The following is a 17,228-nucleotide window of genomic DNA, read 5'->3' on the forward strand; positions in this document are numbered from 1 at the left end:
GGAATAACAAAACTCTTAGAGTCAGGTTTCTGCCACATTTATTTGGAACTGTGAATGTAAAATTCACTTTTTGGCAAAACCCCCCAAACTTTGTCAGTGATTACGTGGCATGACTCACTGGCTAGAAGGCTGGTCTAAAACACCTACACTGTATTAARTAAATCAGTTAGGAATGACTTTTTTCAAAGTAATTGAAAGATAGGTTAAAAGATATATTTTTTTTTTGATAGGATAGTGGAAATTAAAGAAAACCCTCATAAGAATCATCATAGAAATTTTCTATCTGAAGAAATATTAGTTTATAATGCCTGTATAAAAATTCAAACAGGTGCCGGCTGATTTATTTTTTCAGTCAACTCATCCAGCTATGATTGGACTCTGAGTTTACAGCTCTCGGCGAGGCAGACTAGCACAGTACCCCTCATTACCATGCTCGATGGCTTAGCAACCATGGTGCAGCTGCCACCTTTAGTAAATGGTGCTTGTACAGCTCCTTTTGCTGTACAAGCTGGGACTCCTACCCTGACTCCATGCAAGCCAGTCTCTGAAAGCTGACAAGTTCACAGCCTGAGTATGTGTCTGCATAATTATCACATCTAAGAGAAGTAATTTGTGAGAACCAATTAACTGCTTTTGGCAGAGTCCTACCCAACTTTTATCTTTCTTGGGGCCTCTTATACCATGCTATACTCTTGAAAAAGCCCTTTCACATACGGCTTCTCGGTGTGCTTGCCAGAGGCAGCGGTGAGATGCCGTATCGATGTTACTGCACTGAACACCATGCAGGTGATATGTCCAGGGTGCCCAGAATACATCCAGCTGGGGTGTGAAGGAGGCTTAGCCAGAGAGACAGTAGTAGATTAAGAGAAAACATGAGAGACATCTTTTAAAACCATTACCTGTGGATTGTGAGCTGATCAAAATTGAGTTGTGCTTGGGGAATCTTCTTTGGGAGGAGAAACACTTTCCTTTACGATAATGCTGAAATGCTTTCTATTCCAGCCAGTCTGGCACTATACCTCCAGGCTGGCTGCTGGTCCTCACTGTTGTTCAATCCTAGGATGATTTGTATTGCCAAGTGACCACTGTGTTTGGTTAGCTGCCAGCGGGGTTATTGATTGGATGCTCTTTCTGTACTCCCTTCCGAACGACAGTAGTTTTGCAGCCGCCTGACAYGACCTCTGCAGCACAAGAATTAGGGTCTTGTCAAGCAATGCTAATCCTGATCCTGCTAATTCTTAATGGGATTTGCCCATCTTTAGCCCTGAGGCGGCTTACTTCGTGCTACCACAGGGAGGAAGTCTATAAAAAGCCGCATGGAGACCTCTGTAGCTGAAGAACCAGATGTTACTATCCAATACTAGGGCAATTCCTTATGGAAAGGGGAGAGCGAGGATGGCAAACAGTCTCATTTGTAGATCCTTGAACAGTTGATTGTTGCAGAAATAGGAAAGATGAAAAGATTATTAGCCGGACACAGTGTGTTTTGCCCCTAGGCTGTTAGGCACGGTTGTGCATAGGCATTTAACGGCCCACTTTTTCAGTACCTTTTCTAAAATTACTCTTAGTTTCAGGCCTGCGCTTCACAATAGCCAGCAGATTTTCCTCTGTGCTCTTCCCTCGCTTTTATGGGAGCTTCTAGCATTAAGAGCAAGGACATAGCTCCGCTCCCAAATGCACCTGAAGCGCTACCTGATGCTGGCACTGTTAGCTCACGACACCCTCAAAATAAATTGTGCTTTGTGCACCATAAGCTTAAAACRGGACTAACCCACCCATTATTTGCAATAGTCATAATGAAATGTGTCTTCTCAAGGCTTAATCTATTGACTTCTTAATTATTGACTTCTTAATCTATTCCCCTTTGGGACAAAAGAAGGGAACAGGTCTCTTTTTACAGCTGGCAATTTCTACTTTGCAGRAAAAAATAGCCATTCTGATAGTCTTTTTCACCGTGCTGCAGAGGGACCTGCTCTGTTATATAGTGGTCAAGTACGTAGGGGACCTGTTTGGGACAGAGGAAACTCTGATTCCAGTTCCTGCTCTGTTTCCTTGGGGTGACATTTGAAACTGGGTTGTTCATACATTATGTTAAAAATAAACATAGCCCATAATCTTTGGCTTCCTAGCTCTTCAGGTTGGGTTCTGACAGAACATTCCACCTTCCACTAGACACTCTGGTATTCCTGACCAACCTGTATCCCTATGAATAAAATGAGTATATTTTATGCATCCGCATGCATTGTCAGTCCCCACAGAGTTGATGAGTCCAAAGCACAATATGAGCTTATTAGAGCTGCAGGTTCATGGCATTTACACCTTTAGCTGAGGTAACAAGGGTTCAGGCATTTGGCTCTAACGGTCCTTAATACCACCTCTGCCAAAGACCCAGGCTGGGACAGATGGTGCTAGAATAACACTGGGTGGAATATATCAAGTGGCTGAGTTYGAGCAGACCTACAAATACGCTAAAATGACCTTTTTTTTTTTTTCTGTTTCATTTTCGTAGGGCTCCCTGCCTTGGTGGTTGCCATTTCCGTGGGATTTACTAAAGCCAAGGGGTACGGCACCGTGAACTAGTGAGTAAAGGGACTCTTCTTTTCCGTTCTTCCTTTCTCACCCACTCACAGGAACAAATGTATGAAGCTAAGTTCTCAGTGTGCTGTACATGATAAAGGGAGGCAAAGAGGATGGTAAGGGAAGGAGCCATCCTGCCTCCCTGTCTGCTCAAGCCATCAGCTGCCAGTTCAGGTCTGGAAGCTCTGCACGTTCTTGCTTTTTATCTGAATGCCTGGGTGAAACTTTAGGAGAGCAGGTCCACAGAAATAGGGCTTATTTTTGGAATGAGAACAGCCCTGTTAGCTCAGTTTGACTAAACAAGAAGGAGATTTTCACCATGGAAGTACAAGCACAATAGTCAGTAGCGTGGTTTGGGTTTATCTATATTTTCTTYGGAAGCACATCTCCTGAAATATCACCAGGGACAAGATGCTGGCTGAAGTTGGATTACTACTCTGTTTATTCCCTTAAAGATAATTTCTAAGGGAGTGGTTAATTTAACTGTTGCAAGTATGAAACTGCTTTGATCTAGGTACCTGCTACTTTAGAAAAAAAAAATAGGGGAAAATGTGAAAGGTTTAAAGTTTAGGATGTTTAAAAATGAAAAATGTCTTTTATGTTTAACTATTAAATGGTCTGCTTGATTGGATCTAGGTTTTCCAAAAAGCTCAATTCAAGTTTAGGCACTAGAATGAGGATGAATTTTTCAAACCAGGTTTTTTAAAGACAGTCTGAATTTGCCTGTTTGCCAAATCTCACACTGGAAGCAGCTTGGGATCTGCCTTTAAGAACTTCTTTTAKCTAACAGGGGAAGAAAGGCAGAGCAGAAAAAGCAGAATAATTCTGTGGAAAGGGAAAAAAAAGCATCATGGCAAGGCTGGAATCACTCAGATCTGAGCATTATTGCAACCTAAAAAGAAACAAACGTGTAACTGTGTTGTGAAAAAGATAGGTTAACAGTTTTATGCACAGTGGCAGCCAAARGATAGCATTATGTAGCAATAAAACAGGCCCTTCCTTACCCCAAACCATCCTTCTCCAGAGCCTCACTACTTCAGTAACCTGTATAACACATGAACAGCCTCCGAGAGAAACGCTGGAGATCTGGCCAGCAACAGATGAAGGTTCATACAAGTTCATCAGCTGCAATTCCTGAAGCCTGTGTCAGCCTCGGCATGCGTTGGTTGTACCTACCTTGCCTCAAACGCCTTAGCTCAGGTGACTTGGCTCCAGCGTGTCCTAGCAAAGAGGGATCCAGAGCTTGTTGAATGTTGAAGAGGGTACAGAGGCTGGCTTTCAAAAGTGTTAATGAGCTCTCGAATGCTCTTCAGCCTTTCTGCAGCTCTGACACCTTTGTGGTTTCCTCAGTGCAAATCCACCAGAGCAATTCAGAATGAGCAGGCACCGGGGGAACAGAAGGAGGCCCTCTGTATTTCTGCTCCCTTTCGTGTTCATACTTAGACATCAGGACTGGTGTGAGTTGGTGCAAAAGGCTCAATAGTTCCTTCCCTTTTATGCTTAAGGACCAGATTTTTACGGTCARTGTTGACCACACAAAGGAGCCTCAGGGGGAAGGGGGAAAACATGCAGAACAGCATCCTCTGTCTCGCTGTGTGCACCGCTCTGTGCCAGTATCTCTCTGCCCTGGAGCAAAGCCCTGCCAGACTACAGCAAAAAGGGTGTCAACACATAACAAAACCTGCCCAACTCCCACTTTGCTCTCGGAGTGGCACACCGGCAAGGTAGCCAACACGCTRTTCTGACTTTCCATCATTCCCAAGGGCCGCTTAACCACACCAGCTCTCCTCCCCTTGCTTCTAATCCTCTGACTCCTTTCAGCCCCTTCGTTCTCTGTCGCTTCTTGCATCCTGGGGCTGGATGCTGCCCGCCTCTCTGCCCGGCAGGTTGGCTGGCTGCCCGCCACCACTTGAGCTGGCTGCCTGGGGGGTGGCAGGGGCTCCTTTGCTCCCAGCGGGAGCAGCAGCCTGAATGACACCATTTCGTAGCTCTGCTGCCGGGGTGCTTGTCACAGAAGTAGCAGGGGGCCTTCGCAGCAATTTCRGTTCAGTCCTTCCTCGGTTCACTTTCATGCTGTAGCCCTGTGTGTGGTAAAGCTGGAGAGTCCCTGATAAGTCATCAGAGGAGCGACAGTTCATCTGTAGCACAGACAGGTCATCTTGGTGCCAGTGGTGTTAACTGGACTATTTTCTGACTTGAAAAGAGCGTGGTCAGACTCAAAAGCAGCAGAGGACTGAAAGAGCTCATTCCGTCGTGCTGCATGTCCCCTTCCCTAGCTGGCCCATCTATTCCCCTCTCCCACAGGTTGCAGAGCTGTGTAGATACAGCTAGCTTACGGTCATGGACTCAAGCCAGTGTCTCTGCCCAGCACTGCCCCAAGCAGGAAGGATGTCCCAGCAGGCACTTGTTAAGTAGTCCCTAACCCAACTGCGTGCTGCGAGGGGARAGTGGGCTTACGCTACTCTGCAAGGCTGATGGTGTGGCAGCTCTCTGAGCTCCTGACAGGGGTTTTGGCAAGCCTTTTGGGAGAACATGCCAAGATACCTTGGCAGGAGCCTGTTCCCAGTAAACATCTGCTCAGGCTCGGAGAGAAGACAGAAAGGAGCAAAAGTGTAGATCTTGCCTCGCTCTGTGGAGTYAAGAGTCTTTACCCCTTTCAACCACGTGCTCACAAAAATGTCCACACCTGCGGCCACTGGTTGCTGTGGCATGTCACAGACAAATGCTCTGGTCCTGGTGCCACATGAGCTGCTGCTTGTGCTTCAGTYCTGTGATAAAATGGTGCTGAGCATCACTGTAAAGAGAGCTAAATATTGCTGTGATTTAAAATATGAAGCAATAATATGCAGCAATACAGGCAGGGTGTCTTAACAGGCTGCAGTGCAGGGAGAACATTCAGGCTTATCCCTCCCTGCTTTCCTGTTCAAGAGGCGTAAAAGCCCTCTTAAATTTATGTATGGGGAGACCCTGGGTTTTACTTCTCCTCTAGAGCAGCAACTGTGACAGAGCAGTACGTTCAGAGCTAAACTCCAAAATTTGAGTGTGTTAGATAGAGGGGCTAGAATTAATACTGTCTAGTGTTTTTAACACTAAACACGAAACTAAACACTAAACAAACCTGCATCTAAGCTTGTCCCAGGGTGTTGATTCCTGAACACCGAAGTGTGTGAGTTTGTTCTAAAGCTTGCTGGAGCCTAAAGCCCACTTGAACTTTGTGTTTAGTTAGTATAGCACAGCACATTTCAAATGGGTGGTGGCAGACTTGCAAGTCATGAATTTTCCATCTCGCAAAAGGAAAGAAAAGACGTTAGCAAAAACATATCCCTCCCTGTGAAACGAAATCTTTCTCTTAGAGACACATGGTTTTTGATAACTCATGCAGCAATTAATTTTATTCCAGGCAATTTCCTGTCCATATATCTCCTCTATTTTTTTTCGCCTAAGTGTTAAGATAGAATGGATAGCCATAGCAGGGGACAAGAGCTGACATGACAAACCACAAGGGACTTAACATTGTCTTTCAAAACGTCTTCCAACCCTGTAATTTCTGGATCCTAACAGTACTGCATTAGCACCAGTTGGTTTTCTCCCAGAGACAGGCATTAGCACAAAGCAGGATTCTGATGTGTAGCTGAGCATGGGATCTGGCACTCAGCGTCAACTCTTTTCTCACCCCACTCTTAGTGATATGAGTCACTGTCAGTGACTGAACCAATGACATCCATCTGTGGGGCATAGACATTGGAGCATTTGGGGGGTGGCTGCAACTGCTGAAGATATTGCTACACTTTTGTAGGAGGTGCAGGTTCTCAGAGCAGAGGTAAAAGAAAGGATAGTGTGTGAAATGCATATTGTGTCTTAACGTCGAATTGCCTGAAACTGTCCATCTGCACTGAAAGCCAAGCTGGCAAGCTGCAGTGGAGCAGGTCAATGGAGGGACCTCCAAAGAGGAAGAAAGTTGCAACCAGTTCAATGTAGGAATAGCTTCAACTTTGACGAGTGACCTTCCTGGCCACCTTTGTCATGTCTTCTGTTTGTACAAAGCTTCATGGGAGAGAGCTATTCTGTCATGGTGAAACACAATTGAACTGCAACGTGGAGGCCTGTTCCAGCGAGACATGGAAGCAGTCTAAGAACTGGCCAGGTCTGCCAGCTGTAACAGAGAGAAGTCAGAGATTTCTCCAAGCATGACAGGGTTTGAGATATAGCTGGACAAGACCGCCAAGTCCTAAAATGACACAGGAGAAAAGAGATTCAAATTAAAATGTATATACTGCAAGAGTTGGACTGTGTCCCGGTTGTTTTCTGAACAGCAGTTCCCCAGCATTCAGGCAGAGGCCTTTGCTGCTCAGAATGCTTCTAGAGTGCTTTGAACTATCTATGTATAGTGAATGGAGGACGACAGGTGGGATTTTTCCTTTTTCATACCTGAACAGCATTTGAAAAGAGATTTGCAGTTGTTTGGAGAGTCTTTAAGGTAGCAAGGGTCTACAGGACTAGTCACTGCTCACATCTTTGTGTTAGACTGAGTGCCTTAATAGTGACTGTCCTAGCCTGTACTCCAGGGACTGACTGTAGCTGGTACTCCAGGGAATGGACCTCTAAAGCTTGACAAATTGCCTCCTGAAGCATGAAGTGAACAATTGAGGTTGTGTTACTGGTAGCTGGGAATTCATAACCTTTCCCATGAGAGTCTGTAAGAAGCGTTGTCTTAGAGCAACACAACAGATTCCCTACGGATATCCCTGTAGTCTCTTTAAYCTCCTGAGGTTCCTCAGTGCTTAGAGGGGACAGAGGTCATTGTCTTACTCCGTGTTATTRAGTCAGGTCTTCTGTCACTCACAGGTATCTCAGAGCTGCTACATTAATCTGTGAGTTAATCCTAGTGGGACAGCTCTGAATTCCCAGCTGTAGACTTTGTCATAGGAGTATGCTGACTGTTGCACTGGAGGTGTTTAATTTTGCACTTGGCCGTGGTGAGAGCTGTTGCCTGCTACCAAGCACAGCTGTACTGTGTGGGGTAGGCAAGAAAATCGTGCTGAAATTCAGGTTTTTGCAAGGSCAAGACAAAAAGGCCTCCATCTCATATCAGGGCCATAGAAGACACAGGAAAGGATCACATATGTTGTAAAGAGGTCTGTGGTGTTGCATGCAAGAGCTSTTGTCAAGATATTTGGAGATGATACTCTAGAACCGCTGAGCACTGTTAAACAACTCACTTCCTTTCCAGTGGTAGCTCCATTTAAAAGATCTATAAAGAGATCCCTTTGCAAGTAAAATGCAAATATTTCTATGCCTCGTAGGGATAAGGCTAAAAGCATCTACACTATACTAATATATTGCTGGAGTTTGCTGTCGGTTCCCCTTCTCAGATATCGCTTCACACTTTCTCCTTCCCTGCTGTCAGCCACCACTTCTGACAGCTTTGTAAAGAAATGCTTCGATTAAGCTCTGTAATGCGGAGGTCAGGCAGTCAGAAAGGATGAAGGCCAGTGCTTGGTGATGTGTGAATTTCCCTTCGGAAAGCCTGACACTCCGGAGGGGGAGAGGGGCTGCCGGGGATCTAAWGGGAACGAAAGCCCTTGTCATTCTGAATCCTCATTGCTAATTGAGCACAGGACACAAAGCTGTCAACTCCATCATTCAAAGATATTCCTCTTCCTGTGCTGCAGCAGTGAGTGGTTAAACTGCGTTCCCCTCGCTTTCAGAATTGTTCTTCCTTTCAACCTGTCATTTTGCTCAGTTGTTGAAAGAGACTCTGGGAAAACTAGTCTCAAAATGAGGGCTGAATGTAGGACTAAAAAGTTTGGGGAAGGATTAGAATTTGGGAAGTTCTCTTATTCCCCCCTGCTCTTTCCTTGTGTTCAGGGAGACTCTCAGTCCTTGCAGCCCTCCGAAGCGTCATTCTTATTCCCTTCTTCCTCCAACCGCTTATTTGTTTTATTATTACAGCTGCTCAGTTTCTGATGGAGCAACTTGCTATCAGAAGGAAATCAGAACAGATTAAATTAACACGTTGCAGCTTTAATTTAGAAATAAACAAGATGAAGGCCATGGAGAAAAACAGAATGTCCTGTTTTCAATTTTCAGTTTTGAATACTTCTTTTTCCTCCAAATGTTCTGTGTTTTAGGGTGAAAAATAACATTTTTTTACAAGTCAGAATTGATACAAAAGCATTTGAGACTGATCAACAAAATTGAAATGTTCCCAAGAAGGTTTTGTTTCCTGGGAGACTCTGAAAGGGCAGCGCATGGTTTCAGAATGAAAACATATTGCTGAGAGTACAGGCACATAAATGAATTATTGCAAGGTTAGCAGGGTTAAGGGYTTTAAGAAAGTCCTCATTTCATTGTGGTTGCCTGCTCTTCTCCTGTGGTAAATGYATGGTAGTTTACTGTTGAAACAGGATTACTCCATCTCGCATTTTCTCCAGGGTACTGCAATGTCAAAGCATGCGCACTGGAAATTTCTGTGGAGTTGCCAACATGGTGTGAATTCATATCCTCACTTGCCCTGAAGAATCTAATTTATGTGCCCATGCTCAGAATTGCTGGGTTCTTCATGAAATAGAAATATTGACTGCAGTGCTGCTGTAACACTTTGTGATTGTCAKGATTGTGGTCAAACGTGAAAATCCCAGCTGACTGTTCAGACACCCCTTGCTACCCAGCTATGAGGATGGGAGCTGTGTGACATTTCCCCTATCTTTCTCTGCTCTTGTTTATTTATTTATTTATTTATTACACCAGGCTTGTCTGTATGGAGGTGTTAGTGTGGAGTAAGTTTGCATGTGAGTGGACAGTGCAGTAGGAACTCCATGGGGACACCTGGAGGATATTCATACCATTTATGTGGGAGGTGGGATTCATCTCCCTTGTGATGGGTGCCCAGATTACTTGAATAATGAAGATTTTATCAAAGCAATATCAACGTTATTCAGGGTGTTATTCATCTGACTGAATGTGGATGCCTCATCCTGACTCCACTGACTAGAAATGTCACCTAGGGTGACTGGTTCAGTGAGAGGCACCTACMTGGTAAATAGCAGAAGAGTCCTGCCTCAGGCTGTGTAGGCACGTACCTAAACTGTAATTTAGACTTTCAGAGTTTTGGAGGCAAAGTTTCGCACGTAGTTAGTGGAGAAAGGAGAAGACCTGTTCAGGAGAAGCAATAAGCTGGTTCTAGGAGAAACACTACACACCTCACGTTCAGCTTATTCCTTAAGAACATCCACTCTGAGAATGCYGTGAATTCCCACTTTGCTGTTGTGTTGCATTTCGCCACATCAGCAAGCCCATAGGGAGTAGCCAGAAACAGAGAGGAGAAATACACTTCAGTCCTGGACCTAAGACCCRGGCAGGCTAACTGACTAGCAAGTGAACAAGGGAGAAATTCCACTGTTTTTGCTCTGAGCGAATAGGACAAGAGCACGGTCTTGCCTTCCAACTAACGTAACTATTCCCAGGACCTGGTCTGAAGCACCGTCATGAATTTTGTGTGTATTCATTCCACTGTAAACAATCAAACTCTGCTCTGCAGACACCCCCACCCRGCAACTAAGTCTGTGTGTAACTTCTGGAGGAGCAGGGATCAAAMTTTCTTTGCTGTAAGGTGTAAAACTTTTTTTGCCATGGGGTGTCTCCTCCTGAGATGAATTCCACAAAAAGAAGAAACAAAACATGTGCCTGTTTGTTAGTGATGCTAGCCACTGGGTAACTTTCTTTTCCCTCTTCATTTTCCAGCTGCTGGCTGTCATTAGAGGGAGGTCTTCTCTACGCCTTCGTGGGACCTGCGGCTGCTGTTGTTTTGGTATTTCAGCTTGGTTGAAAGCATTTTTTTTTCTTTTTTTATATAGGACTTCCCTCATTCTTTCAATTCAAGAATCTCCCTCTCTGTTTCCACTCATTCTTTTAATAACCTTCCCCTTCAGGAGAAAAAAGCAAAGTGTTAGAAGCCAGCAAGGTACTCCTTTGGGATAGGTTTGATTCTGAAATATAATATGCCTCAKCTCTCAACTTTCCACCTCTATGCTCTCTGGAGTCCCCTAGACATCTAGTTGATGCTTTTCCTTGTTTTTGCCCTATGTGGGTGGAAATGCACAATGATGGTGGAAAACTCTGACATTAACTCCTCCAAAAACTGCTATTCCTGGTTGATCTCAGACCAAGCTGTACCTCCACAGCCAGCATTTATTCCTGGTCTGTCCCAGATGGCAAGTGCATGTGAGAAGCTTTCTGTTTTGCAGGTGAAGTGAAGCTCTTCAAATCAGTGCTGAAGGGGTCTTGTGTGACTCTAAACAAATCACATTTGCTTCTAGCTCAAAGAGATGGCACAGTTAAAGAGGACAGTCCTGAACTCTGTCTCACCAGCTCATGATGTGGGTGTGCTAGATGGGAATCCATTCTGCTGTCCGCTCTTGGCTGCAAYACAGCACCAAAGCCTGTCTCTGCCAGTTATTACCTGTGTTGGAGGTGTCTCTGAAGTGATGACATACCTTTCATGAAGCTTCCCTGCTCCTGAAGCTTCACTGACCATGAGAAATCTTGACAGTCAGACAGTATTCAAGGAATTTGAGAGCTACTGATCCTCTAGGAAATCCCTCCTTCAACAATTTCAGACAAGTTTAATGCTGTGTTCTAGCCCCCACTCCATAAGTGAGTGACAGTCTGCACTTAATTTCCAGTATTTTGCCCAGCGAAGGAGCTGTGTGTCCTTTAAGGCCTATAAGGCTCAGGTGCCTTGGAGAGTCTTACAGGGAGAGAGTTGTTGACACTTGAATTCTCTCTCTCTCTCTCTCTTTTTTTTTTTCCCTAGAACAAGCTTTTGTTTCATGCAGTGCCTGGGGGGATAACTGCCCTGCAGCAGTAACAGACTTAAAAGAGAGTAACTACGCTACACTAAAGCTCTTGCTACCTATATACTCACTGCTGTCACAGCACATGCTGCTGTCTTGGTGCCATCATTTCATCATGATAGCAAAGAGAGAAGCCAGCCCTTGCCCCTACTCTGTAATAAACAAGCTCATATCAGTTGGGCTCTTTCTTTAGCACAGGGTTACAACACATGGTTGAGTCTTTGGATAGCACTCAGGGAAGGATAGAGATAAGCAGACATTCATGCCGCCCAGTCCTTAGGTCTTTGTAGGCATATGATAGTTGAATTTCTCTCAGCAGTGTTGCTGATGGGGTCAGATTTTTTTTGTAGCCAGAATAGTTGGCATCAGCATTACATGGCTTAGTGCATTCAGCTCAACAGACCAATAGCATTATAATGAGTAGCTAGGGCTCAGTGGCTTGAACATTCAGTAGACAGCAGTGATTAGGAGCAAGTGAATTTTGGTAGTGCCCAAAGAAAGGGAAATCAGTCTGCTACCTCAAGCATTTTGCTTTTGGTGTGCTAACAACCCAACAGGGAAGTAACCTTTCAGCTTTCCTCAGTTCTTTAAAATGTGATAAGAAACATGTGCATTCTTCCATTTGGCTCCGTTTTTATTTAGTGTCTAAGCTGGAAATGATGTCCTTCCAGACAGATCAACACCTGCAACTGGTGGTTCGTTCAGCTGATCTTAGAAAGGAGTGGGTCATTTTGGGAGGTCTCTTCACTGCTTAGAGAGAGCCAACATGCCTAGTTTAGACTACCTGACTCATAGTTGGCTGAAGTGAGAAGGCAGTGATGCCCAAGAGATGATACGAGGCAGTATATACCCTGAGGAGCTTAGAGAAGGGCAGGAAGAAGCAGCAGAACACTTTTTTTATAAATGGGAACTTGGGAAACAGATAAGCTCAGTACATTGCCCAAGTTCACACTGTGACTTTGCGGCAGAGCCAGGAGTTGAACACACGATTCTCAARCATGCACTGTCCACAGGATCAGTCAGTTCTGTGCATGCTTTATCTGATTTCAGCTTGACGATAACAGTGATGGAGAGACACCCCATCTGGCTCAACGTGAGGACATTGAGGCTCTTGCAAGGCTATACTGAGTGAATGCAGCTGTACTGCTTGCAGGGCAAGCTTGCTCTACAGACAGTACAGTGGTGGTTATACAGGGATATACTGAAAAAAAAAAAGATGGGACCTAGTTCTGTGTGAGCTATGAAGCTCTTTCTCACCCTAGCTCTGAAGAGTGTGATATGTAGACATCCAAGTGACTTTACACAGAGCTGGCTTGGTTCCAGCCAGACTTACTACCTCTACCTTAACCCTGGAAGTCTAGGCCATTTGCCTTAAAAATCCTGCCAAACTGCAGTGCTGAGTTGTTGCAAGCAGTTTTATTCACCTAACTCCAGTGAAGCTGCTGGCTAGTTTCTCACTGAGCTGAGGCTGAAGGCAATGGGTTTCTGCAGGGAGGGGCATGGTTAAGTCAGGACAGAGTCATCAGTCATAATGCGCTAGTTATCTCAAGGGCTGGATCTCATACTTGTGCCTTTGCTTCTGGATGCCATCCCAGAGATAAGGAAGTAAAGCCACACTGCCTGCTATTAAAAGTGTCTGTGTTTAGCTATGTTTAGAAGCCTGTCCATGCTGTATCCCTGTCCTCATTTGTAAAAGAAACAGAGCTAGTATCACAGCAGGATATTGATCATGATGATCAATGCATTGGATGAAATAGCTTTTATTTATTGAAACAGTTGCAGAGCTGCAATTGATTCCTTTGTATTTTTGAAGATGAATGATTAGAAATGATTGCTCAGAACTTATTAGCCTTTAGTCCCTGTTAAAATGTCCTTGACTAGCTAAGTGCAAAAAAAAGGACCAGAGTTCCTCTGAGCCTATCTCTGTCATAAATATGCAATATACTTAAAGAAAAGTTAAGTGATAAATAGTCCTGAGACAGCGAGGTAGCAAGAGAAGGAAGCTTGGGAATGGGAATATTCTTGCCCTCTTGGGGTGAAAAATAAGAAAGATTCAAAACAGCCTACCACAACTTCTTTCTATTCATTGCCATGACAGCAGAGGCCAAGTTGTGTTTATGTCAAACTGATGTATGTGTTTGTAACTGCAACAAGCCCTTCCTCAAACTCCTCTGTCCTCCTTACACTTCATCTTAGAAATGACTTGGAGGCCTTCACCATTCATCGTTTTCCCTCCCATAAATGATCAAAGATGCTGCCTGTTGGGCCAAGCCTTGGGAGTGATCCAACCTACCATACTTCAGCCCCATCTTTGCTACTGCTTTGCTGCACCTTAAAGAAAGATATCCTTTGCACTCACCAGCCTCCCTGCATGGTGAAGAACAGTCAATGAATTCAAGCACATTTTCTCTCCAAGCATACAGCCACTGTTGATTTCCTCCTGATCCTTGGCTGTGTTACGGKGTCTGACTTGCCAGCATTGTTTCTATAGAAAAAACATGATATGCTCTAGAACTGGATTTGCAGCTGTGGAAAGTAGTCCAGTGACCCAGCAGCTGATGCAAAAGAACATATCTGCTGTTTGGGAGTTCTTCCATTTATTCCCAGCTGTGGACTCTCCTTCAGTGAGCTGGGTCATGTCCTGACAAAACCAGCAATGCAAACTCAGAAAGGCTTCTCAGTCTTGCAGGTGATATAGGCAGTTAGATGGAGACATCTTCCTGCCCTGGAAATGTGTGTTATGTTAGCCCTCTCTTAGGAGAGTCTATTAAACTCATTAAGGCTCTCAGCCAACATGTAACGTTGTGCATCTGTGGATTTGGCCTTGCTCAGAAGAACATCTACTACCTCGTTCTACCAACATCAGATGTTTCATTGACAACAAAACCAGGAGAGTGTCACTTTTTCCACCATCAGTCCTGTGCTCCTATGAATGGATTGATACTCTTGTATCACAAATGTGTTTGTGTTTAGAGCTTGCTGAGGCTTGGATGGGTTTGGTAAAACAGATGCAGCTGGCAACAGTGACCCAAAGGGTGCATTCAAGAAGAAACAGTGAGGAACTTAGCTTCTCATTGTGAGACCTCAGCTCGGCACAGCCTGAATTTCCCTGTGAATATTAATACCTTATTGATAAACATATCCGTGCTGTCACCCTAACAAATCAGACTGTATTCAGTTTCCCTGTCTACTAATTTCTTGAAAATGGTGAGATGGTTGATCTCTGTCCTGTGCCATCTGTGCTATCTCGCAAGTGATCACAGCACAGCAGTTGATGTTTCTGTTTGCTCTGACACCCTTCCACCTCTGGGTTTGTGAGCAGTGATGGTTGTTCACTGGCTAGAAGAACAGCAAGCAGATCTCCATCCTGTTACAGGTACTGCATAGCCCCATCCTGTTACTGCTGTTTCTTCATCGCTAGAGATTTCAAGAGGCACTTTTAAAACTAGCCCTTGTCATCCCACTGCTCTCCCCCATATTGACCATCTTCTATTTATATTCCTGAAGATCATCCTGGGAAAAATGTTCTTTTGCCTTAAATTTGCCTTGCTAGAGCTCAAGCATGCCTTGGGCAAAACAAGTCAGGCTCAAGAGGTCCTATGACAATCTGAGCAGTTTGCAGGCTCATTCTGGCTCACAGAGACCTCTGCAATCTGCTGTCAGCTGCATTCTGTTTTCCTGAACTCACTGACAYGTGGTCAGGGGAGGTGGGACAGGGTGGGAGGGGGATAGAAGAGTGGTGGCCTGCCAAGGTGTAGCCTTGCTTATTGAGAAATCGAAGGGTGCAACTTGCCAAAAAGTTTTTTTTTTCCTTCTATGCTGCTGAGTTTGACTTGAACCATTTGAGAACAAAACTCTATGTTGTTTCTCTTTCAACAGGTGAACATGGTTATTGGCATTCTGGTTTTTAACAAACTTGTATCCAAAGATGGAATAACAGATAAGAAACTGAAGGAACGGGCAGGGTATGCCTTATCAATACATCTAAGTAAAGAATGAAAACAAACAAAGAAAAAAGGTTGTGATCAATAACCAGTCAAGGAATTCAAGATTGGAGACAAACAAAACAAACGAACCAAAAAACAAAACAAAATAAAACAAATTTAAACTAAACAAAGCAAAACAAAAGAAAAACCCCACTTGGAGTAATCTCTGTATTCTGTCATTCAGTGTAGCAGAAATAAAAACCCCAAGAAGCAGCACTGTGTTATTATAAAGGAGGGTTAGAAGTTTAGCTCTTTGTTAARATGGCTTCAGCCCAGACTGATACATCCTCATTAAGGTTTAGGGGAGCAAARTGACTTTCCACACCAACTCCTAGAGACAACAGCTGGATCAGAGAGGAACATGCCATTACAGTGTGTGGCACGTGGCATGGGCTGTGTGCCAGGGAAGTCGCATCTAAAGGCTGACAAGTTGCTGAGAGGGACAACAAAGCTATGAAATGCCTTGCAGGAAAAGGTGTTTGAACACCTTTTTTTAACCTTTGAAAAGGTGTCTGGGAGTGAGCAGATTAGCGAATGGATGGATGAGTAAAAAGAAAGGCTGGTAGGTAGAGAAAGATATCTCTTCTGCTTGAAAAATTTCTGATGTTCTTTATCTTTTCCACAACCACCACCTCAGCCACCACCCCCTAAGCATCRTGTGTGTGTGTGAACTGTTTTTCTTTGTAGTATAAATTGAAGAAAATATTGCACAGCCCTTATAAGTGTGATTTCACGAGGGGAGCAGGCAGGCAGAGCCTCACCTAGTGCACAGAGCTATCTGTTGGCTTAGCACCAAACTCTGCTGACAAGGGCTATTTTGTTGCTAGCTCCAGCAGGATGAGAATTCCCTTCATCTTTGTTTCTATAAACGAGGCTGCAGCCTGCTCCGACTTTATCCCTGGGCTATGCCATGCTTCAAGCAAAGACAGAAATGGCACACTGATGCTTAAAGTCRAATCAAAGCATGGAAAATGTACATATCAGCCCGGCTGCTCACACTAGTACACTACATCCCACTGTCTTACCTGCATTGCTGTTGCAGTCAGAGAAGCTAACTCCCTACCTGCTCTTAAGAAAGACTGCTTGTTTAGTTGTTGGCATTTGCCTTGCTTSGGTTGCTTGTCAGTTGGTGATGTTTGGTTTGTCACTGCAGATAATGATTGCACYTTTGAAGGAAAACGTTGTTTGCAAAGAGAGAACAGGGAGAGCAAGAAATATTCGAGTGCCTCCAGGTGTGGCTACAAGCACAGCCTACAACCTTAGGAGGAAGAGCAGCCAGTTTTTGAAGAAAATACATCTGTGTAAGTGGAGGAAGCATAGATACCTGTTGTATTATGTACTGCACTCCTGGGCTTCATAGAGAGGACAAGTGATTTAATCCCCTCTGGTCCTGCAAGAGTCTTTGGCCCTAAGATGTCCCAGAGGACTGCAGTAAAAGTTAGAGTCAAGGTTAAATATTCTTTTCRTTTAGCTGTTGAATAGTTGTAGTGAAAGTAATTCTTCACAGAGTGACTGCAGCGTAATTGAGGATAGAAAATAGCTCCTAGCTAGGAAGGGAAGAAAGGGAGGAACCTGAGGAGGCTTATGCTTTGAGCAATGGTGTTGAGGTGTCCACGTGGCATAGTTCCTCAGGGCAGCAAAGTGAGGAATCTCAGTAGGAACAGCCTTTCCCGGCTCCACAGCCAACAGCAGCACACTTTCACTATTCACTATTTCACTTTATTTCTTGTTTTTATTGAGAGCGAAGGCGTTGCTTGGCCACAGATGCTGAAGCTTGGCCACTCACAGCAAGTGCTGGAGGATTCTTCTT

General features: G+C 44.4%; 1 protein-coding gene across 2 annotated transcripts in view; it reads left to right on the forward strand.

Moving 5' to 3' along the window:
* ADGRB1 (adhesion G protein-coupled receptor B1) overlaps positions 1 to 17,228 on the forward strand; it is a 201,995-nt gene that overhangs the window by 147,459 nt on the left and 37,308 nt on the right. For both annotated transcript variants that reach the window (XM_085298728.1, XM_085298729.1), the window contains exons 21-23: positions 2,510 to 2,579; positions 10,321 to 10,387; positions 15,312 to 15,397. In XM_085298728.1, coding sequence (XP_085154854.1) covers positions 2,510 to 2,579; positions 10,321 to 10,387; positions 15,312 to 15,397 — 223 coding nt within the window. The remainder of the gene's footprint in view (positions 1 to 2,509; positions 2,580 to 10,320; positions 10,388 to 15,311; positions 15,398 to 17,228) is intronic.

This window comes from Rhea americana, unplaced genomic scaffold (genome assembly GCF_003343005.1).
Source record: "Rhea americana isolate MKP2758 unplaced genomic scaffold, rheAme1 scaffold_140, whole genome shotgun sequence".
NCBI classification, from domain to species: Eukaryota; Metazoa; Chordata; class Aves; order Rheiformes; family Rheidae; genus Rhea; species Rhea americana.